The following is a 24,094-nucleotide window of genomic DNA, read 5'->3' on the forward strand; positions in this document are numbered from 1 at the left end:
TAACAAGATGAACCATTCATGTCACCAAGTCATTAAGGAGAGCAGGGGGCTGTTCTGTGTGTGCAACTAATAGAATAATATATATACAAAACAATTAATACTTAAAATCTAAATGTATACGCGTTTAATTCTATTAATAGCTAATTGTGAATTGTGACTGAAGATATTTGTGACTGTAATACTCCAAGAGCATTTTCATAAATTATATTATCCTCATCAGCTTCCTCATCATCCCGCCGTCTACGTTTGTAATGAACAGCTACCCACAAGAAGAACAAATATCCTGGTACTGCCAAGAGCAATAACATCACATTATACCAGACATTATTGTGTATGACTCCAATGTCATATTTGATAAGAAAAGATAGGATAATTGCTGGTGGAATGGAACTCAAACTTGCAAAGAAGTAATACATTCCAATCATAAATCCATTCATGTCTCGAGGTGACTGTGCATATGAAAACTCCAAACCTACAAATAAAACATGCTATGTTAACAATATTACAGTGCCGGAATGATTATGGGTATTGTACAAAAGAAGCAAACACTGATCTCTTGAATACAAACCAGTGGATATCCAGGACATATATGGGAAACTAATACCTGGTCTCCATTATAGGCCCCAGATACTATTTGCGTCTTATAGTCCTGAAGTTATTCTGCTGTTTTACCGTTGCTTGCATTGGAATTCAAGCTAGCCAAAAGATGAAAATATATGAGAAACCTTGCAAGCAGCCCACATGGATACAAACAAGCTAAATGTTTGCCATTGGCTTCAGTTTATGATAGGCCATATCTCATCACTCTGTAGATTCTAATTTTAAAACCTAAGTGGTACCAAAAATCTGAAATTCCATTGCATAGTGGTAACATTTGATACTAAAGATTACACCCTATAAAGATCCCAAGGTAGTCTTACATGCAGTGAGTACAGAATACAGCCAAGTTCATTTAAAACATAAATCAAACTCCATATGTGGTACCGCTCAAATGCAACGTCATCTTGCAAGAGTGCGAGCAACTAAAAAGCGAACTAATTAAAGGGCGTGGCACCCATTTTGCTTGCAAGAATTCATCCTGTTTTGTTTGGGATGAATATTCACGAGTGAAATGTGTGCCACGCCTTTTAATTAGCTTGCTTTTAATCCCTCATACTCACATGAGGCAACATTACATTTGAGCGGTACTGTAGCTTCCATTGCAATGATTGATGTCTTCAGCCATGTCAGATCATGATTGTCTGAATCTCAATCAAAATACTGCTCTATTGCCATTCTATTAGAGTAAGTGCATGGGCTATTAGCAAAGCCATGTATGGACTTCATTTATCTGCACTGAGCAGTTTTATGACTGAACTGGTGTATCATTAGCCATGGGTTCCACTGTACTAAATTTTTACCTTTGTTATTATACAGCATATAGACTACTTTACTTACCAGCTACCTCAAAGAATACTTCTCCAACAGACAACACAAATATAGCAACTCCAAATAAAATCAAGTAACGAGTGTCATCATGACCAGAATAGTCATAAGGAGCCACAGTTGCTATCAGAACAATGGGAACACTCATGTACAACAGTGCACCAATCCCAATCCTCTGCAGCATTGTGGGTATGTAAGCCCCTAGCATGGGGTATATGCACCGGTCAACAATAGGTATGAGAAAGAAGATCATGGTAGAATCCCATAGTACAGCCATCCCATAGTTGCTTTTTCCAATCTTTATCTGATGATTAGGCAATGACAAGAAAGGAAGCACACTCTCTACCTATTGGAAAGACACTCTAATAAAACAGGAATTCAATTTCAGTATTTCTTCTATTATTCAACAAGCAACAAGTTATACAATAGTAACCAGATATCTTAATGCACAGAGAAATGTTCAGACATTTCAATTCCCAATTTGTTATTCTGAGATACTACAAGTACACAGAAAAATTTGGAATTTTCAACTAGAGTAGGGACCATAGCACATCGATAAAAAGAACTGAAACAAGTTGGAGTAGTGCACAATATTAAATCACAGTAGAAGTGTTATATATCACTACTGTGCATTTCCAATATGGTATCTTGAGCACAGTAGGGATACAACACTTCATATTGTTTTACTGTGATTTAATATCATCATAGATTATATATACTATGTACCCGGGATTGGAAACGCTGGTGTTTATCCAAATTATCCGCGTTGGAGTGCACCCTTATGACAGTGAAGCGCCTACCCAGGCGGGTAGTTGATTCTTTTCATTTTCTTGTGAGTTCATAGCTAGCTAATAGAGATATAAAGGCTACATTTCGTATTTCATAGGTTTACTAAATGAATGACCAGGTGAACTCGACAGGAATGGGCGGTCAGCGGGGAAGTCACCGGTTCATTGAATTCGAGATTGAATTACTCAGACCATGCTCAGCCACAATGGTATGGTACATCCACTATTGTTACAGAGCAGACAGCACAGGTGGTATGGCTAGGGAAATTACAAAACAAATTAAATTTTATGTAATTACAAAATTAGAGTGCATTTCTAGATGGAAAGTAGCTACCCCTTAGAGTAGAAACTTTGCTGGTGTGAATAGGTAGATGAGTTTAGGAGAATGAAACAATGACATTGATGGTATAGCCTGGTGGATCTTTCCATTGTAATGAAATAGTTGAACCATCTAGTTGGCGTCTAAAGTTGTATTGGAATCTACCAATGATTGAAGTCTTCTGGTTATTGTTGTTTTATCATAATGTAATTTAAGCGCACGGGGTCACTAATACTGCATACTTATGATGTAACCTCATGACATGTCAAGACAATTGGGGGATTTGAAACAGACCAGACCCTTTCTCTCCCTACCCAGTGACAAAGAGAAAAGAAGTGGTGTGGCCTAACGGTATGGGTGCCAGTCCTAAAACAACTGCAACATGTTCCATTGATGAGTTAACAGTAACTGTAGCTATGGTTGCAAGGCCTATCTTATGGTGTACAATTTTATGTTGTAATACAATTAACCATTGTGGGATCCTTCCATTGCTGAGGACAAGCTAAGTGTCCAGAATTACCTGCCCTCACTTACCCTAAAGTGAATGTACCATAGCAGTGGCAAGAGTAGTGATGATAAATGTACGCGGCATCTCTGCTTAGCACAGTGCAGTATATGATTACTGTGATTTCCCTCTCTTTTGACTGTTGCATTGTGAATGCATGACATCAATGTGTTTGATGTACAGTGGAACCTGTCCTAAGCTGGTCACCTTCAGGCCAACATTTCTTGATGTTTGCTTTATACAATTGGGTTAGTGTATAGCTGCCTCACTAAAGGAATTAGAGTTGGCCAACTTCAAAGATGTGACCTTTCTATACAGGACAGGTTCCACTGTACATTGTACAATGTTAGTGTTGCATTTGCTAATGTAGCTCAATCTTTATGTAGACTGTTTTTGTAGGTCAACAAAATTCTTCCTGTGCTGTGTCTTTCTACCACTCGTCAAGGAATACAATGACAGTGTTTGTTGCTGTGAAAGATTCATCTCACATTGAAACTGATAGGATTTTTGTAGCGGACAAGTTGACTACAGAAAAATTATATAATTGCTATGCTGTACCAAGCTCAGGCTGTTCTTAGTAATAAATTAACAACATGACGGTATGGCACAACAGTGTATGTTGCAACATATTGCTAGAGGGATGGTTGCACTTATCCAGCAATGGAGTCAGCTATGACATTATGTCACTTATCTAGAATCTATAGTTGCTGTGAATAGTTAAAACAGCCACTGCCATGAAATTGAGTATGGTGGTATGAACCATATAACATACTCTATTACAACATTCATTATGTACACTCAATTGACTTTCTGTTCCAACACAGAAACATGCACAACACTGCACACTTGTCTCAATCAGTGCTCCATGTGACTATCAAATGTTAAAACTGTGTAGCTATTAGTAGGTCTCCTTATTTTGACTAGCTGAAGTACTATTCAAGTTTGAGAGCTGTACAGTACCACTCTATACAGAATTGCCTATCATTTTAACTTCTGAAATTGTCAGGTTTACAAATGATTGACACCAGAAGCACTTAAGAGTTTTACCATATTCTTGTACAGGCTACAGGCCTGGGGTAGGGGCAAAACAGCTAAGAAAGGGACATAATTACTTAGCTAGTACCACTTGGGTAACTAAACGCTAATCTTGTACACATGTTTTGTGGGTTGGAAATGTTCCCACTACACTGCACACCCCCCAAAACTTTTTTGAGTCCATTGGCTAAATGGTTTTGACACGACAGAACAGCGAATTTGCTAGGTATGAATCTCTGGCCCCGGTAGGCGCCTACATAACTATTGACCTACCAGTATTAGTGGCTTTTAGGTGTATCTCAACCTGGATATTAAGCCTTCTCCTTCGTCTTCTACCATACAAACACTTTGAAAATGGGCGGTTATTTGGGGGGTGCGCTCCAACGCAGATTGCTTTCAGCAAATGTACATGAGTAATTGGATCACGTGTCTCCGTTTCCAATCCCGGGTACGTAGTATATATAATCTATGATATCATGCACTACTCCAACTTGTTCAGTACTTTTATTGATGTGCTATGGTCCCTACTCTAGTTGAAAATTCCAAATTTTTCTGTGTACTTGTTTGTTAACTTTTTTTTGTAAATAATTATTATGACTGGTGAACCCACGTATACCGCATCTGAAATGGCACCGCGCGTCCCAATTATCATCTGAAAAGTGAAGTATCCATTATGCTTCGTTGTCAGCTTTATGCAACCCGTCATGCAGCATTTCGAATCAAGAACTGTTCGAAAAGCACCTCTGCAATCCACGCATACCGAAAGAAATGATGCCGCGCGCCCCAGTTATATCAATTATCGTCTGAAAAGTGAAGTATCCATTACGTTTCGTTGTTGGCTATGCTCAACCCGTTACACAGCAGTACGAAACAAGAACTGTTTGAAAAGCACCTCTGCTATCAAAATAACCACTATGACAAATATGGACGATTTCTGTTACAAAGGGAAGCCATCACGTGCTATCGCCAAATTGACACTTTTCGCTGTCAGCAAAGATGAATGGGACACAAAGGAGGACACTGGTAAGTCCATGAAGAATGCATTGTACGTACTGCGGTATGCCAAAAGGTACCTGTCAGGCTGAAGCGACGTTGAACAGTTTTAAAAATCAAGCCCGTACCCTTAGCCGTTATCGAGTTATGCTTGTCTGAAGGCATCAGACTAGAAAATTCCATTAAATAAATTATTTTTAAAATTCCATAGCAACTTGTTGAAAGCGTTTCGGGTCGATCTGAAAGCTTGTTTGGGCTTAGTTTTACCTAACCAATACTGCCTCATCATCGTCAGGGGAAATTGAGGCTGTTTTGGGGTGATATTAGTTCGTGAGCCACGCCTACTCCTTTGTGGTCCCTACTATACAGTTACTATCGTACTGTATGATTATATACCCATCACTGATTATAATGATAGTAAGAAAAATGTATGTTCTATTAGGATATCAAATATAAACAAGTCATATCCTAGTGTGTGAGAAAAAGTTTATTACATTATCACCAGTCGCTACTTTATAATCATACAGTCTGCATTGCAAATGGTCCAGCTGCATGTAAAGCCTTTGGAATGCAATCAGTCCATTGTGCAACCACTGGATGCTGTGGATACCCATAAAAATGTATTGAGGCCATTGGGAAAACGATAACCTACAGTACAATTCCATTACTTACAAAGTATACGGTATGTTCCAATTTTCTGTACATGGAAAGAAACTACATTGATTTCTCTGTCATTTTGTGGTTATCTGTTGTAAATGGGATGACAGATTCCTGAGTTATAGGGTCATGAAGTTAGCTTTTAATAGTTGACATTCGTGAGTTCAGAGTCAGAAAATCGTTCAAGAATGCCAACAAATCTTGACAATAGGCTGTGAATCGCTTGGCAGGAAAGTACTGAATCGACATGATAGCCAACTAAGTTAACAGCATGTTCCGTGAGCCCAGATACATTATCCAAGTGATTGCTACACTTGTTCTTGTACTGTACCTCTAGTAAACAAGGAAAACAAGCAGCTGCCTGTGTATTTTGTCTCCAAAAAGCATTTTCATCACTAATTCTATGCTTTACTGGCTCATAACTCACTGTTGGCTTAGTGCACTTACAGCAGACAAACATCACAGGACGTAGAAATCAATGTAGTTTCCAGTGCTGCTTTAAAAACTCGCGTACCTCCTTTAGATTCTAGGTGACAATGTCTGTGGCTGTCTGTAACCACAGCATCTAATGGTTGCACAAACACAAGTAAAAGATCAATCGAAATACTTTCCCTTACATGCAACTGGACTATTCACTAAACACCAAATTTAGACTTGAATACATCAATATCGATAAACTCTTGTCATATAGTTGTTAATTATTATAAACTGATATCCTGGATTGGAAGCTTTGTAATATATGCCTGTATCACCTACAACATTATTAACACACTTGCATAACTCAATAATGTGAGTGCTGGGATATCACTATATACTTGGAAATTAAATGGACACTAAAAGTGTTACAATAACCAAACACGCCACATCATGCACGTCAGTTGGTTATTACTATGTATACAAACAAGCAGAAAGAAAAATTAGGAATTTTAAGTTGGATTAGGTATAGAATAGTCGAACAAGAGAATAGCTAAAAAGTACTAGATGATACATATAGGGAAAAGTAAAGGCTTTTTGAAAGAATATTAAAATGCACAGCATAATACAATTATGCTACAGGGGCAGATTCAGGATTTGGCTAGGGGAGGGTACATCAGGGTAGTAGATATAGAGCAAAAGGTTTGGAGGAGACCGCCCAGAAGCTAAAGGTATACAGGACTGAAAATTTTGATGCAGGGCAGTTTTTATGAAATAATATATTAGTATAAAGACTGTACAAGTAGGGATCCTGGTGAAATTTTTCGCACACTGCCAAAAATTCCACCTTTAAAAAGCATCCTAAAGATAACTTACGAGACGAAAATCACCTTTACGGAATAGTACTAATCCATATAATACATAAAACAGCATTGAATACAACAAAACACTTACAGGTGGCTGGATATAGAATTTTAAAAAAGTACCAAAACTTGAATATTAGACTGACTGCCTGACTACCTGACTGACCACAGTCGCAAGCCTAGAGACCAAACGAAGCAGGCATGGCCACCATTTTATGCCACAATAACAAACTCACCAGTGGGATGTGCCTTTTGGGGTTCCGACGAGTGTGTGCCCTCTGTGCCTTGTCTTTTCTTTTATCTTCAATCAGGCTGCTTGTCTTCTTCTTCATCCAACGAAACCATATCGAGGCATTAACTTTCCGTATCAACACTTTTTCTAAGCAGCATAATAGACACCACAAGATTATTTAAGGTGCTTAGACTACACGCTACTGTACTGTACGGAGGTGTACTACATAGCTTTCACGATAGGTCACAAGATCACGCCCATCCTTTATATTCGCATTATCAATTTATCGATTGAAACCACGATGACTTTTACACTAGCTGTATTTCGGTGACCATATACCTTCAAGTTGGAATTTTGACTTGAGATACTCTAATAATCGATCGAAACCACGATGACCACGCCCCTTTGGGCAAGCACACATCTTTGCGGGCTGACTCGAGATACTCTAATACATCAGTCACCCTAATAGAACAGTCACTTGTTTATAGCTAGCTGTATGTCTTAACAAAAAACTAAACAAACCCTAGTATATAAAAATTATATAGTATAGCTATTTAAAAAATTGAAAATTTTAAAAGGAAGTAGGGGTTGATATACACACTACAAAAAGTAAGGAAACAAGCTCAAAATGTTACAGCTGAAATGAGAAATGATCCAGCAGTAAAAAGTGAGGAAACAAGATTAGATGACTACTTGCTAAAATGAGACACACTTTAATGCCAACTTTTGGCTAGCATCTTGAAATGAGACCATCAAATTAGCCAAAAGTAGGGATTAAAGTGTGTCTCATTTTAGCAAGTAGTCGTCTAATCTTGTTTCCTTACTTTTTACTGCTGTCATTTCAGCTGTAACATTTTGAGCTTGTTTCCTTACGTTTTGTAGCATGTATATCAACCCCTACTTCCTTTTGAAATTTTCAATTTTTTAAATAGCTAGTTTGTTTACTTTTTTTGTCTAGCTAGCTAGCAATATTGTACTCTTTTTGTTTTCCACATAGTATGAATATCACTTGAAGCAGCTATTTTTTACCTTCGTACGCAATAAGCGCCTCTAAAAATAATCATTGTCTTGTCTTTCAAAGCTATTACAGCAACTGTTTAAGGCTTCAGCTGCATTTCTAATGGCCTAAATGTTGATGATTTTACAGTAAAACATCGCTGGAGAGTCCACCATTATAAGAGTGGAACCCTCACTGGATCCCGAAATGGATCCGCCCCTCAAAGACATTATTAGCTAGCTACCTCACAAAAAGCTAAAGTGGTAATTAAGACTATATAAAACAACTATTTACCCAGCGTTAACAAATGCCAGAGACAACTCCTTGGGTACTACACCTGTTCACCCTCATCTTACGTACACTTCATTAAAATCACGTGTTTGGGTTGTGGGGCGCGCCGCAACTATTAATTATCCTTCGAGAAGAACAAAGATGCGGATGAATGATGAAAGCAAACAGAATGGTGCAGTTGACAGAATGGTGCAGTTGACAGAATGTAATTGGAACAACAGATTCGTGAATCCGCTGTCATTACCTTGACTGTCTGAAATTTCTGGAGCTGTACACCTAGCGCTAGCAGGTCTTACAGCAGGCAGGCAGGCTGGCAGACGAAATGTAGGTGAATTTCAAAATTTTAAAAACTCACTGTACATCAAAACATTTGACTTTTCGCTTCGTTTACCCAAGGTACAGCATCATTACAACAGTACTAATGCATTCCAGGGGGTACAACTTATTGCAAGGCCATTTTTAAGGTGCGAAAATCCACAAAACTATGATTTCTTACCAACCCCTACTATACAGCACTATCGTACTGTATGATATTATAAATTTAAAAATGAAATAGGGATCCAAGAAATAAAAAGTAGTGAAACAAGAAATGAACAATGGTAGTTATTACAGCATAGCTCGGCGGGAAATCCCTACTTTGGCACTAAACACAAAATAATTGCTATACCATGCCAAAGTAGGGATTTCCCACCGAGCTATGCTGTAATAACTACCATCATTCATCTCTTGCTTCACTACTTTTTATCGCTTGGATCCCTACTTCATTTTTAATTTTATAATTTTTAATATACTAGTATTGATTTTAAAACGAAGTAAGGATCCAAGCGATAAAAAGTAGTGAAAAAAGAGATGAATGATGGCATTACAGCATAGCTCTGTGAGAAAATCCCTACATTGGTTATGACAATTATTTTGTTCAATGGCAAAGTAGGGGTTTTCCCACTGAGCTATGCTGTAATACCATCATTCACCTCTTGTTTGTTTCTACAGATAGGTGATGGTCCTATCCTAGTTTCACACCTGAAAATCAGTCTTTTTTTGTTTATTGTTGAACAAGAGAGAAAACCTTTAATAAGTCTGATACATCACCTGTAATGGTGATTTCATAAACATTTCCTCTGGAAAAGGTTACAGATATACAATGGTTTTCGTGCTTGATGCCATTTTTGTCTACGCATTTTCAGACAAATACTCTTTAAAAACTACCAGTTTTCGCTCATACTAAACTGTATTTTAAATCGTCCTATGGTGTTGTGATTATGATCACCAGTTTCCATCCCCCATAATAACCCAACCAAACGTGCTGTTACAACAATATTATACTTTACAATGAATAATGAGTCCCTCACAAAGATTTCAAGGCTATCAAAAGCTTTCATCATCAAGAGAATGTGCATGTATAGGCAAATTTGATGGCCATTTCCAGGGCCGCCCACAGGGGGGGGGCAACTGGGGCATTTTGCCCCGGGCCCCATGCCTGAAAGGGGCCCCAGGAGGTCCCATGAAGGGCCCCCTGAATACCTGTTTAAAAGATCGATATACTCTAATAGAGCAGTCAGATCTAAATACTCTAATAGAGCAGTCACAGTATTCTTCAGAGGAGCAATGTAGCAAGCTTATAGATAAGGAGATATGGTTGGTGATGGGTAGTTATTGTCATTGCCAGCAGGTTGTGACCTTTCTTTTTTTTTTTCTTTTTTGGTCTTCACCTTACAACTTGGGTCAAGGGCCCCACTTTAACTCTTTGCCCTGGGCCCCTTAATTTCTCTGGGCGGCCCTGGCCATTTCACTGGGGGGCACGAACTAGCCTAGGACAGTTGGCGCTTATCAAACAGTACAGTAGTACTATTTAAGTAGGGATTCCCCCAAAAATGACACGCATCGCCTAAAATGCCGCCTTAAAAATCATCCTAGAGACATATTATGCAATGAAAATCACTTTTACGGATAATATTAGCCCATCTAACATCAAATACTGCGTTAAAACCAAGAAAACACTAATAGGCGGCTGGATGTAGAATTTTTTTAAATACTATTTTAGTCCTGCCTGCCTGACCACAGGAACAAGGCTGGAGGCCAAACAAAACAGTGCACAGCCGCCATTTTATGCCACAATAACAAACTCACCAGTGGGATGTGCCTTTTGAGGTTCCAACGAGTGCGTGCCCTCTGCGTCTTGTCTTTCCTTTTATCTTTAATCAGGCTAGTCTTCTTTCTCCATGCAATGAAACCATGCATATTGAGGCATTAATTTTTCATATCAACACTTTTCTTGAGCAACATATTTAGATGCTGTAAACTTATTGAAGCAATTTATGCTCGGTAAAACTTGTAACTTCACGATAGGTTCGATAATACAATCTTGGTTGATTTATAATGATCGAGCACCGAGACCAGTCGACCACACATCTTAACAATCTATCGTGATGACACATCCTGTTATTATTGGTCTATAGCTGTATTCACAATGCTAGCACAATGAAAATATGAAATAGTGGCGCACTGACTCAAGATACTCTAATACAGCAGTCATCCTAACAGAACAGCCACACGTGTATAGCTGTATGCTATAACAAAAAAACCAAACTAGTAAATTAAAAATTATTTATTTAAAAATGAAGTAGGGATCCAAGCCATATGAAATTAAGAGGATGGCATTATAGCATAGCTCGGTGGGAAATCCCTACTTTATAAATTAACATTGAACAAAATGATTGTTATATATAACATGCCTATGTAGGGATTTTCGTTTGAATTTATATAAGGGGGGAAGCACATGCCCCCATGCCTCCTCTAGGATCTGCCACTTACTGTCTCTCTAAAGGACTCATTAGAAGGCAGATACCTCATATATGGCAAAGGAACAGTATATATTGACCGTTTCAATGTAGAAAAATTCAGACCAGGTGGTGTATTGTTTGATCTGAATTATTTTTGTACCATTAAGCACATTGTGTAATGAGATCGATAATCTATTTAGCAACCAGCAGTTACTTACAGCACCCAGCAGCATCATAGAAGTCACCATAGAAACTAACACTAGTATTACTCGGTAAAATGTCTTCACATCTTCCACTTGTTCAATAGTAAATGGTCCACGATATCTTGTCTTAGCTAAATCTAATCTTGGAGGATGGTCTTTATTGATAGTAAAGGCACTTTCATAAGGATCAAATTTCGCTTTACGAGCAAACCTTGTCACATTGAACACCAATTTAAGTGGATTTCTTATCTCATTCCTGGTAATGAAACTCCTCTTCCAGCAGAACAAAATCACAAGAGCTAAACTGATATTTGCTGTAGCAACTGTCAACATTATTGAGGCTCGATGATAATCGTTCTCAACAAAGAAAGCTCCGAAAGTAAATTCTGACAAGGTAAACAGTGCATTGCCAATATTTCTTGTCCAGAAATACCAGTGAAATAAAGAACTCAATTCCTCACTGTAAGCTCCAGGCAACTGGTCACAAGCAAATGGTAAAATATTGGCCTGGATGGCGGAGGATCCCAAACACAAAACGACATAACTGAAGAACAGTGCTACCTCAATTACTCTGGTGAGTGCTTTAGATGCATGACCACCTGCAGGTTCCGCAAGTAGAAAACTCACAGCTCCAACTACAAGACTGACCACATATAGGAGTGGTCCAAACTGATATTATCATCTTGTACCTTCCATACCTCGCATCTGCCAAGTAGCCAAATACTGGACACAGGCAAGTCGAAAACACATTAAGATAGACCAGCCAGATTATACTAGCAATCTGTGTTTGTTCCAATTCACTGTTGTTGATGCCGAGATACTTTAGGAACGGAGGAATGTTACCAGACACGGCAATAGCATTACTAAATCGTTCAAGTGAAGATATAAACAACACCAATAAGACCGCCTTGTTCCTTGGACATGGTCTAGTATCGCATCCACAACTTGGCATTTTACCTTTGCTCTATAGAGGAATTTCTAGGAAATCGGAATTTCTTGAACAACCACACTGATTTAATTTTGACTGTTCTGTTTTGTATCACCCGCTTCTCACAGTAAATGTCAGGATATAAACTGGGAAATTGTCGAGGAAATTGTTTTTCTTAATGGGTTATAACCTGACCATATTGCAATATATTGCTACCGTATTAATCCTATGCTTAGCTTATTATAGAAGAAAACTAGTCGGTCTAATCCGGATATCCGAAAACCGGGTTTTTTGCCGCTGTTTGCCCAGCTGAGTTGTCGCTTCATACTCACCTATAGCTCTGTTTCAGATATGTATGCCGTCTCTACCAGGTATGTGTACAGTTATACGGTTATACCATAGATAATACACGTGCACACTGCTATTAAAACACATCTCCAGCTTTAACAATAACGCACGTGTTCCGCATTCAATGCACACTAAAGTAAACAGCTCCTGTGTTAAAGTGCACACTACCATACACCTCAATGTGTAAAGAGTTGTTTTTTAAGAGGTACAACTGAGAAGAGTGTGCGGTTACTTGAAAATGCGTGCTAAGGTACACCAGTTGGGATGGCACATCCATATCAAACTGTTTGTCATACATCAATTTTTCCGTTTCATGTAAATAGCTATAACACTACCTTCTAAACAAACCGCCATAGCTTTCACATGCTTTGTTTAATGGTAGTGAGACTTGGCTCATCACATTCCGAGAAGAAAGGTGATTTGCCTGGTGTGTAAGCTATTTGTGTAATGCTAAAGCTAGAATGAAGCCTTGAAATGCAAAATTTTGTATTTAGAACACACGCGAAACACGTTTGGGCATGTTTTTACAACATATCTCTGTAAGCTAACCTGTTTTGCAATTTGTACAGTCGGGATCTTATTAAGAATCTTTCACTGCGTAGAATGGTACCAAGTTTAGTGAATTTGGTCGAGGTTTACAACTTGTAATTTTGGGTTTTCCAATGGATTATTGTATGGGGCATGACTTATGTTGTCATTCGACAATGAATAAATGTTGCTATGGTAATGTTATCATACCTGTACAGTTAGCATTCGACAAGGGCTTTCTTGGCTTTCTTTAAACATATGGATTGCTGTAGAGATTATATGAGTTAAAGGCTGTAAATTTGTGTTTTTGCTGGTAGCATAAAAATACATGTATTTTGTATTGGACAAGCAATGGCATGGAATGATGAAATTTTTTGATTAGCCTGTTTAACCAAGCTGAGGTTGCTAAAAGAAATCTGGTAATTGCTGCTAGGTAGATATGATAATCAATTACTCGATTCTGCACCTTATCAGCTATTACTGGACAAAGAAAAGATGTACCCTAGATAGGAAGCTGGTTGTACTTGTAATACATATAAGTACTGTAAAAGGGTTAAATGATGGCTACGTATGTGTCAATGATCAAGCAGTTTATGTGAATATTTTTGCAGCTATTATATGGCCCAATCTAATAGATTGAAAATTTGCATAAATTGACCGGATTTGCGAAAAGGGGTCTTCCACACACATCCAATATACTGACTTTGATGATTCACAACTTCAGATTATAATAAGCTATTAGCTTGAAATTTGGACTGTAATGAGAACCAACATAGGTGAATTGATAACAAAACCCTGAGGTTTGTATCTACTTTGAAAATTAAGTTATGGTCTTCCAAAGTATAGAATTAGATGTGTGTAGAAGACCCCTTTTCGCAAATCCGGTCACGAATATGTCAGCACCAAGTTACAAATTTACAGTACATGTAACTGTAGTTTTACCTAACATCTTCCTGACAGTTCCCCTGTCAAACTTTCGTGCTATGTGTAACTGTGGTTGTGATCTCAGGACAAAGGTAGCTCCCTAATTCATACACTGTATGTACTGCGGTATGTTAAATGCACCTTTCAGGCTTATGAGGTGTATAACAGTAATATAAAATAAGGCAGTCCCATAGTCTTATAGCCATTATTTATTGACTCTTGTCTGAAGGTATCAAGCAGTTAGTGAGTATGAAATCCTGTAAATTACTGTAATGCTTACCACTAAACTGTACCAGGGGTGTAGCCAGCCGGAAGGTGATGGGGTGACAGGTATACCCACGAAACGCTCAATGTCGTAATCATTGTATAAAAGGCTAATGACCCAATGATGGGCTAGCCAACATACGGTGTTGAATTAATTACAGTTAACTAAATCACAACTATGTTCGTACTTATAAAAAGCTATACTGCAGAGTCGAGCTTCATCTCACGTTCCTCACTGTACTCCAACATATTCATCCACAGTCACATAAAAGCAGAATTAGAATAGCATGTTGATGTGTTATAACTGCTTACATTAGACACACTGAGGCCTGATGTGACTCCTTGCGGTCACGCAGTCGGCTGATTTTGTCCAACCATTCCAAATCCCAGGTAAACTACTTAACTCAATTCCGACTTTATAATCCCCTCTATGATAGACCTTGCTTCAGAGTCACAGTAGGCATAGATAAAATCTCATGCTGCCTCTTCGGCATTTTATACCGGCACGGTGAAACTTCCAGAAAGTCTACAAACATTAACCATGATCGGTGAAAGTTCTTACATTTAACTCTCAATAGGTGCTAACAATTTATCACCCAGATATCAGTGTTTTCTCAAGATTCAATTGTAGAAGGTCACCCGCCTTTGTTCAAAATCTTTGGAGTGGACCATCACATGGGTAGCTGGTCTAAATATAGAACAACAATCCTAATGTTTTCGTGAATCCCACTCATACTGGAAATGACTGTTGTACATCATGATTTCAGACATGTACTGGCGATAACCACCAGCAAGTGCCAGGCTAGCTGATATTGTAAGCAATGGTGATGGGTGAACTTGTAGTTTGGCGGCGCCCGCCCTTTTTGCATGTTTGAAGGAGGCGGCCACCAGACTAGAATTTCTGATGGGGGGGAGGGGGGCAGATTCCCCCCCTCAACTACACCACTGAGTTACTGTACTAGCATATTATGCGTGAAGTAGAGCCCCATCCAACTCCATTCTGCCAACATCCTTTTCATACGAGAACTTAGAATGTTAGTATAGGTACATATTACTTCCATATTACATACTGTTGTAATAATGGATCAATACATGAAAGATTATAAGCCATCACTGAATGTATATGTATTTAACTAGTGTGCAATAGAACATTTTCCCAAAATTGTAATTCTTTAATATACCACTTATACTGTATAAATTTAAATGTGCAGAGATTTTACATGCAGGCAATCACAAATGAAGTACACTTAGCAAAAGTTTTGTAGATATTATATCAGTTATTCTGTTCAGCGCAAAAAAATACAGTAGCACATGTTTGGTGATGGCACAACCCATTGGTATTTTTGTATGGGTAGTAATTATATATATATATATATATATATATATATATTATACAGTATGGTAGTACTGTATAGTAGGGGTCTCGAAGATGTGGGCGTGGCCCTTGGAAATATATCGGCCAGAAACCATCCTCTGAAATCCTTCACGGCTACTTGGCACTATTGGTTAGGCTAAATAAAGCTCAAAAGTGCCTTCACATTGATCTAAAATGCTTTCATCAAGTTGCTACAAAATTTAAAAATATATATTTAACGGAATTTTCTACTGACTGACTGCCTGACTGACTGACTGATGCCTTCAGACCAGCGTAACTCAATAATGGCTAAGGCTACAGGCTTGATTTTTTCGCTATTTGACGCCACTTCGGCCCGAGAGGTGCCTTTTGGCATGCCACAGTACTTAAAATGCATTTTTCATGGACTTACTAGTATCCTCCTTTGTGTTCCATTCGTCTTTGCTGACAGCAAAAAGTGGCGATTAGCGGTGGCTTCCTTTCCTATAAACGGAAATCGTCTGTATTTTTCATATTGGCTACTTACATTGTAGAGGTGCTTTTCGAACAGTTGTTGACTTGTACTGCTGTAAAACGGGTTAAACATAGCTAACAAAGAAGAGTAATGGATACTTCACTTTTCAGACAATAATTGATTAACTGGGGCGCGCGACGCCATTTCTTTTGTTTGATGCGGTATGCATGGGTTCACCAGTCATAATAATTATTTGAAAAAAAGTAAACAAACAAGTATAAGGAAAAATTAGAAATTTCTAACTAGAGTAGGGGTCAAGAGTGCTCCAATACAAAGTACAGAACCAAGCTGGACAATATTAAATCACAGTAAAACAGTTAAATTTTTTATATATACAGGTGTATCTCTACTGTGCCTAAGATGGAAATGCACAGTAAGGATATAACAATTTTAATTGTTTTACTGTGATTTAATATTGTGCACTTTACTCCAGCTTGTTTCTGTACTTTTTATTGGAGCACTCTTGACCCCTACTCTGGTTAGAAATTTCTAATTTTCCTTATACTTTATATATAAGGGAGAGGGGGGGAGGCTTAGTGATGTCAGTCCTTTTATAAAAGGTGGGCATATTACTTCCACAGTGCATTTTGACTGTTCATTCAGAGTGCTTGACCACCCTAAGATTATTGCAAACTTAAGGATTGTATATACAAACCATGTTGTTTTCATTTTCACAACATGCGTATTTTTGTCTATTATATGGCATCTTTCACTTGATGTTGTATGGTAGTGTACCTTATGACAAACGTTCTAAAATTATATATATTGTGTACTTATACAATTTATGGTTTTAAACTGTATGTACTTCAAACAGCATGGCCAGTACCAAACTGGTATGTAAAAAGAGGAAGATCTCTGGATACAACATGTATCATAGGGAAATTTTGAAATCGTCAGGTAAGACATTCAAAGTGGTCATCATTATAAGATTATATTATTATTTATGTTTAAATTGCTTGAATTTCACATTTACACGTAGTCTAATATTTCATTTTTTCTTATCTCAAGCATTTCCATGTAAAGCTATACAATTCATAGTGCTGAGGCGTTGTAATAAGTATATGGGTGTATGGGACCAAAGCAATGATGTAAGTAGAAATTAGAAATGTTTTGCAAATGTACATTTAATATTGTGACTGGATGTGCAATAACCGGGCTTATCGCCCATGACAGGAAGTTTAATTTTTTGCCATAAACACAAACCTACATGAATACACTATCAAGATTCACTTCCACAATGCTGGCTGCATTTTCCAAGGCCAGTGGAAATCCATACAGACAGTCTGGATTCATAATGGAGCTCTGGCCAGCAAAGAGGCAGCTGTGTGTGGCTGTATAGCTCTGTGGTGTTGGTTTAAGACCTGTGCTGTTCCTTGTCCTTCATTTTAGCCAGTTGTGAGTCCTGTATGGCCCATATCTTGGTCTATTTCACCCTTTTGCCTCTCCTGACATTTTTGTTTCATCAACCACTCGTCCACCACCCACCCATTGCTGAGCTCACCTGATATATCATGACAGGGACTACCTCAGTAAATAAACTATCTAAAATGGCGGGAAACTTAGTTTTTGGCTACTTGTTTAGTGGATGGTTATAAAAGTAAGGAATTAGTGTAAAATGTGTGAAATTTGGTACACGTAACTTCATCCATTGGCGAGCTCCAACACTCTAAATAATTAAAACCAGCATTTCTCAATACTTGTGTATAGGCGATAAGTCCGGTTTTCGTAGAGCCAGTCACAATTGGCATTTATCTTAACATGCATACAAGGGTATAGCTCATTCATTACTATATTTGACTGGATTTTGGGAAACCGATCCAAATTGCACATTAAAAGTTTTATCATTAAAAGCTTTGAGATAAATGATTTTAAAGAATTACTGTTCTTAAGACCATTCTAACTTGCCAAGGGTAGTGAGTAGTGAGTACACGTATAAAATTTACACTAAAAGTACATCAAATATTAAATTTCAGATAATTTCCGCTTTTCCAGTGCTTGTAGAGTTTCCCGCCAAGTAAGATAGAAGTTGCATGGATAGGTCGTTATGTCATGGGTGCTTAAAATAGGGATGAATGGTATGAGTGAGCAAGGGATAGACTTCAAAATGGTAGTGCGCGACAATTGTACGAGATTACATGGCCATAATGGCTCCTTAGTAGTTGAAATCAAGAAAATACTTTGTCAGCTGTAACAGCCCAATAACCAGTACATTACTGATTAATCAAGCCAGGTTCTATGCCAGAAATTGCAATTAAGGAGTATGTATAGGCATGAAGATTCATTATATAAGTACTATTATATTTAATTGATATGCACTGTGTATATAGAAAGATGAAATCATTCATTTTCTTATTTTCTTACATACAAGCGAACACATATAATTACTGGCAACATTTTGTTTGTAGATCCAAGTGTCTGTCTGGGGGACTTAAATAAAATGATTGGTGAGCAGTGGCAAGCTCTAACCCAACAAGAGAGAGAAGAATTCAACCAAATTGCAAGTGTAGAGCCAACCAGAGTTGCTACTTTGAAAGATTTTTTGAATCACCTAGCCAAGCTGGTATGTCCCATGCATTCGTCAAGGAGAGCATTGGTTGAAACTTCCATTCATTAACATGTTAAATCATGAGTATTCCACTGCAGGTGCTACTTGAAGCACTGCCATGTGTATGTACGGAAAAGATGCATACCACAAGGGAGTGTGGTGAGAGGCTAATGCAGCAAGAGGCAAACTAGCGCTGTATACGACTCAAGAAACCCCCACCCCCGAGTGGTGTATTAATGCAAGTGATCTTCTAGTTTTATATTTTACTTCCTGGTCATCTTGCTTAATGGAGCATTCATTTTGAGTACCCTAACTGCTTCAAAGTGTTGTTATCAAACTATCTTTGGTTTTAGTATAATCTTTTTCTAGTCATAGAACAAACTATTTCATACAAAAGTTTATGCACCCTAGAAAAGTAGAAATTTTGTTTTGCAACTTATGTCCACCCAATTTTCTTTATAAAATATTGTAATCAATAATCTAAACTGTTAGGCTAAACACTTGAACGAGTGATAAGCAGCACAGATACCAAGTTTTATTAAAATTTTAAGCATGACCCAAAATTCATTGTTGATTTGACATCAATGAATGAATTCTAAAAGTTTTTTGCATCATAAATACGAATAATAGTCATGTACTGTATACTACAGAGTAATGCAATCAAAGATACTTTGGTCTGAGATGTTCTTTACTCTGGTGAAGGATAATGAACACTACTGTGGGGGAACTGCAAAAGGGATTTCTTTTCTAGAAGATCAAGCTCCTTATATACCCTATTCTTTTATTGGATATCTTCACCATCCAGTGGCAACAAGTGGTATGTAATCTTAACTTGTGAAAATGTTTTTATGCATGCTTATGCGTACATCAAAAATAAATGGCCGCACAAAAGAACCATTCACTATGTAGACTTATTTTGCAAGAACTTTTAATTGAAAAGGCCATTTCCGCAATGACTTTGATGTAATATGTTCTACAAAATAGTGTGCGTGGTTCAATAAACTTTTTCTTACTTTAGTTTTCCGGTTTAGTTTTGTGATAAAAAGGTAAATATTATAGCTTATTATGTACAGCTGTATGCCCAGTAGCAGTCAGTTCAAGTGATCTCCTTTGTCGTAAGTGTGTCTCCATATAAGTTACCCAACAGCAATGGATATGAATCCATGTTTGCTTACAAAGTGTGTTGCACCTACTAATCAATTGGTGTGGCTTAATGAAGGACAGTACCACGCAATCTTGATAGGTAGGTGTGGCTCAAAGAAAGCTAGGATGTGAAAAGACTAGACTATGATGCATTTATGCACTTTCATGTTATGAACTGATGTTTCATATGTGATCTAATCAGGGTCAGACCAAGATATTTTCTAAACTAGGTCAAACCTGACAAAATTTGATTTGACTGACCCGGTCCTGATTTCAATGCTGGTGTGCATATATTTGTTTCATATAATAATGTGTAAAAATTTTGTACATGTGAAATTATTTACTTACATGTACTGTAGGTGCTCAAATCCTTGCCGATACGGATATAAATGTCAAGAGGAAACAAGTTGAAGAAGTGTTCAACAAGCTATATGGTATGAATATATGCCACCTACTCAGCTGTAAAAAAATAAAACACCATTCATCAGAAATTTTCCAATTTTATTTTCATAATAACACATTATAATTAAAGTGCACATACCAATTGTACCTGAGAGAATATTTTTTTGGGTCAGTTACATAACTTATGGTTATGCACAATGTAGGTTTAAAAATACATTTTTTTCTAGAATCACTATTGAAAGCTTCATATATATATATTTATAGGGGAAGCAAATAGAGATGGCAGTAAAAAGCTACCATACTCTAAAATATCCAGCTTAGGAATAACTGTCACTGGGTTACCAGATGGTGTTTCATTGAAGCATCCCTCTTCCTATGGCCGGAAGCAACTACAGTCTATTTTAGACTGTAAGGAAAGACTGATAATAAACTGTAAGGTTTTAAAATTAAACATGTTGTATGAATGACATATATTTTAGTTTGTAGTCCAGTGCATGGTGACAGACAGTCAAGTAGAGGTTAGTCGTGCTGTGTTGGGAACTACATATTTATCACGTTTATTGGTTCAGTGAATACTACTGCTGTCAGTGGAGCAGTTGGTAACAGAACTGAGGATGATCAGCCAAGAGGTTAATCGTGCTGTGTTGGAAACTACATATTTATCACGTGTATTGGTGCAGTGAATACTACTGTCGGTGGAGCAGTTGGTAACAGAACTGAAGATGATCGGCCAAGAGGTTAGTCATGCTGTGTTGGGAACTACATATTTATCACATGTATTGATGCAGTGAATACTACTGTCAGTGGAGCAGTTGGTAACAGAACTGAGAATGATCAGCCAAGAGGTTAGTCATGCTGTGTTGGGAACTACATATTTATCACATGTATTGGTGCAGTGAATACTACTGTCAGTGGAGCAGTTGGTAACAGAACTGGGAATGGTTGGCCAAGAGGTTAGTTGTGCTGTTTTGGAAACTGTATATTTATCTCGTGTATTGATGTAGTGAATACTACTGTCAGTGGAGCAGTTGGTAACAGAACTGAGGATGGTCGGCCAAGAGGTTAGTTGTGCTGTGTTGGGAACTACATATTTATCTCATGTATTGGTGCTTATTAATAGGGTTTTGAAGTGGGCGAATATTGGCAAATAGGGGAGCGATAAAGGCGATGATAGTAAATAGAGTGGGAGATTTGGGGTTAGTGATAGGGATGTTTTTGTTATTGAAAGAGTATGGGACATTGAATTATGATGTATTAAGTTGTTTGGTAGAGAAGGATGTGGTAGTGTTGGAAGTAGTAGGATCGTGTTTATTTTGGGGTGCGGTAGGGAAATCAGCGCAACTAGGATTGCATACTTGATTGCCGGACGCAATGGAGGGTCCAACTCCGGTTTCAGCGTTAATTCATGCAGCAACGATGGTGACCGCTAAATTGATAATACAAGACTCGAAAGAAACAAACAAGCAAAAAAGAACTTCCCACTAGAACATGCATCCCATGAGCCCCAGTTGTTAGAAAGAAAGTTGAGCCATATACAGAATCCGATATAGTAAATAGCACCACATAATACTCAATTCCTTGCAACCCAGTGAATAACAAACCCAATCCGACAGTATATCCTAAAGCCTTTAGTGCTAACATTCGATCTCCCTTTGTAATACTAAAATGCGCCCAAGTCACCATAGCCCCAGAACTTAATAAAATTGCCGTATTCAATAAAGGAATGGCCTTAAAATTCAAAGGATCAATCCCCGTAGGTGGTCAAACACCTCCAACTTCGGTGGAGCAGTTGGTAACAGAACTGGGGATGGTCGGCCAAGAGGTTAGTTGTGCTTTGTTGGGAACTATATATTTATCTCGTGTATTGATGCAGTGAATACTACTGACGGTCGGCCAAGAGGTTAGTTGTGCTGTGTTGGGAACTACATATTTATCTCATGTATTGGTGCAGTGAATACTACTGTCGGTGGAGCAGTTGGTAACAGAACTGGGGATGATCAGCCAAGAGGTTAGTTGTGCTGTGTTGGGAACTACATATTTATCACATGTATTGGTGCAGTGAACATGTTTTTATATTCAGCCATCATATTATAGGGTAATCTACCAACCATAGCAACCATTGATAAGCAACAGAATTTTTAATGTTACACCAAACAATTGTTACCTAGCTACCCTGGTTATGGCACCAAAGCAAACTGTTGGTAGGAAACCTTTTTGTTGCTGTGGTATTGAGCTTCAATCTGGTCCCACCATTATTCAGACTTGAACATGTGCGTTCAACAGAACCATTTCACACAAGCACAGATATTTGCTGAATCCTAAGATTCTAAAAGCCAACTCTTGACATATTGCATCAAGGGGATACGTATACGGGCCATTAAATTATATTGTTATAATATAAGTCATAGATCATTTTGCACATCTATAGTTCTGTTGTAGAGTTTATGTATAATTTATTAGTTTCCATTGATTAACTTATGTGTATAAATGTTTTTGAATGTGTTGGTTGCAGGAACTGTGCAGTCTGAGAGTGATGAAATTGTTGTGCTGTTGTCACCTACAAGACAACCAGTTGGTCTTGGACAGGTTATACAAAGCCAGGATATACATGGTCACACTATTTCACCAGCCCACATAAAAGTACAAATTGATTACATTATTCCAGGAATTTGTCCGCCAGTTCCTATGCCCTTTGATGATGGTGAGCTTTGTTCGGGGCAGTTTGTTGCTTGGCCAAGGAGTCTAACTACTAGTGCAACATTCTAAGCTAGACAACTTTCATACACCAGTTTCTGTTATGTAACTCTGTAGCTATTGGAAGTATAATCCTGTGCACTGTAACAGTACTGATGTTGTTTCTTTATCATTAAAAGTATCTTTAAATTATATTATATTCTTGCATATAAAATGAGACTACATACATTTGATTGTTATGCTCGAAATAGTTATAATTGTACCTCATGCAACTTTTCTTGGTACAGAGGAACCTCAGTTGCCTTCATGCCAACATTTCTTGACCTTATTAAGCAGGTAGCTACCAGTATATTAGACTGGTTACTTCATACACAACTCATTTAGGGATTAATACAATGGCCAGTGTAGACAGGTGACCTGATTAGGCTCGTTAAACTGTATTGAGATGGCAAAGCATGCAGTACATATAAATGGCTGAGACATTCCTGGTGAGGTGTTTAGAGTCAACAGATTAGGAGAAATATTTTGCACTTCAGTAAATACAGGAAAACACATACTGAGAGTACCACCTCAATTTTCAATGCTGAAACTTTTGGTTTGAAGGTAGAAACACTGCTGATTTCTGAGATTTGTGATATTGAAATCTAAAGGTCTGCCAGATCTTTGTGCATATGGCTAGTGTCTTAAGAACAGAAGTGTTACTACAAAGAATATAGCCATGCCAGGATTTGTATGCAACAATGGCAAGTAATTCTTGTCAGAAATACTCTTTCAATGAACAAACGGTCTAATAATATTGTGTTTGTGCATCACATTATTTTTATGAGTTTGGTATGTTATAAAGATTTGAGATGGAAATGCATGCAACAAAAATCCTATTATGAGTGATCTAAATGTCTATCGTTATCAATCATTGTTGCTTTTTAAGTGACAATATGATCCTATTAA

The 24,094-nt window shown here is 37.8% G+C and overlaps 2 protein-coding genes across 2 annotated transcripts; one reads left to right on the forward strand and one right to left on the reverse strand.

Moving 5' to 3' along the window:
- LOC136251201 (solute carrier family 15 member 4-like) lies at positions 1 to 12,872 on the reverse strand. The gene is made up of 4 exons (XM_066043589.1): positions 12,763 to 12,872; positions 11,518 to 12,576; positions 1,438 to 1,771; positions 1 to 472 (listed from the first exon to the last, which is right to left on the reverse strand). Exons 2-4 carry the CDS (start codon positions 11,833 to 11,835, stop codon positions 141 to 143), a joined length of 984 nt encoding a protein of 327 aa, XP_065899661.1. The 5' UTR covers positions 11,836 to 12,576; positions 12,763 to 12,872; the 3' UTR covers positions 1 to 140.
- On the forward strand, positions 12,707 to 23,360 carry LOC136251200 (uncharacterized). Its single transcript, XM_066043588.1, has 15 exons — positions 12,707 to 12,801; positions 17,177 to 17,259; positions 18,768 to 18,922; positions 19,558 to 19,724; positions 20,410 to 20,484; positions 20,717 to 20,884; positions 20,932 to 20,970; positions 21,022 to 21,081; positions 21,133 to 21,189; positions 21,241 to 21,297; positions 21,349 to 21,405; positions 21,457 to 21,513; positions 22,404 to 22,460; positions 22,965 to 23,063; positions 23,118 to 23,360. The coding sequence occupies exons 4-15, from the start codon at positions 19,562 to 19,564 to the stop codon at positions 23,216 to 23,218; spliced, it is 990 nt and encodes a 329-aa protein (XP_065899660.1). The 5' UTR covers positions 12,707 to 12,801; positions 17,177 to 17,259; positions 18,768 to 18,922; positions 19,558 to 19,561; the 3' UTR covers positions 23,219 to 23,360.
- The last annotated feature ends 734 nt before the right edge of the window (positions 23,361 to 24,094 follow it).

Source organism: Dysidea avara, chromosome 3, assembly GCF_963678975.1.
Source record: "Dysidea avara chromosome 3, odDysAvar1.4, whole genome shotgun sequence".
Lineage (NCBI taxonomy): Eukaryota > Metazoa > Porifera > Demospongiae > Dictyoceratida > Dysideidae > Dysidea > Dysidea avara.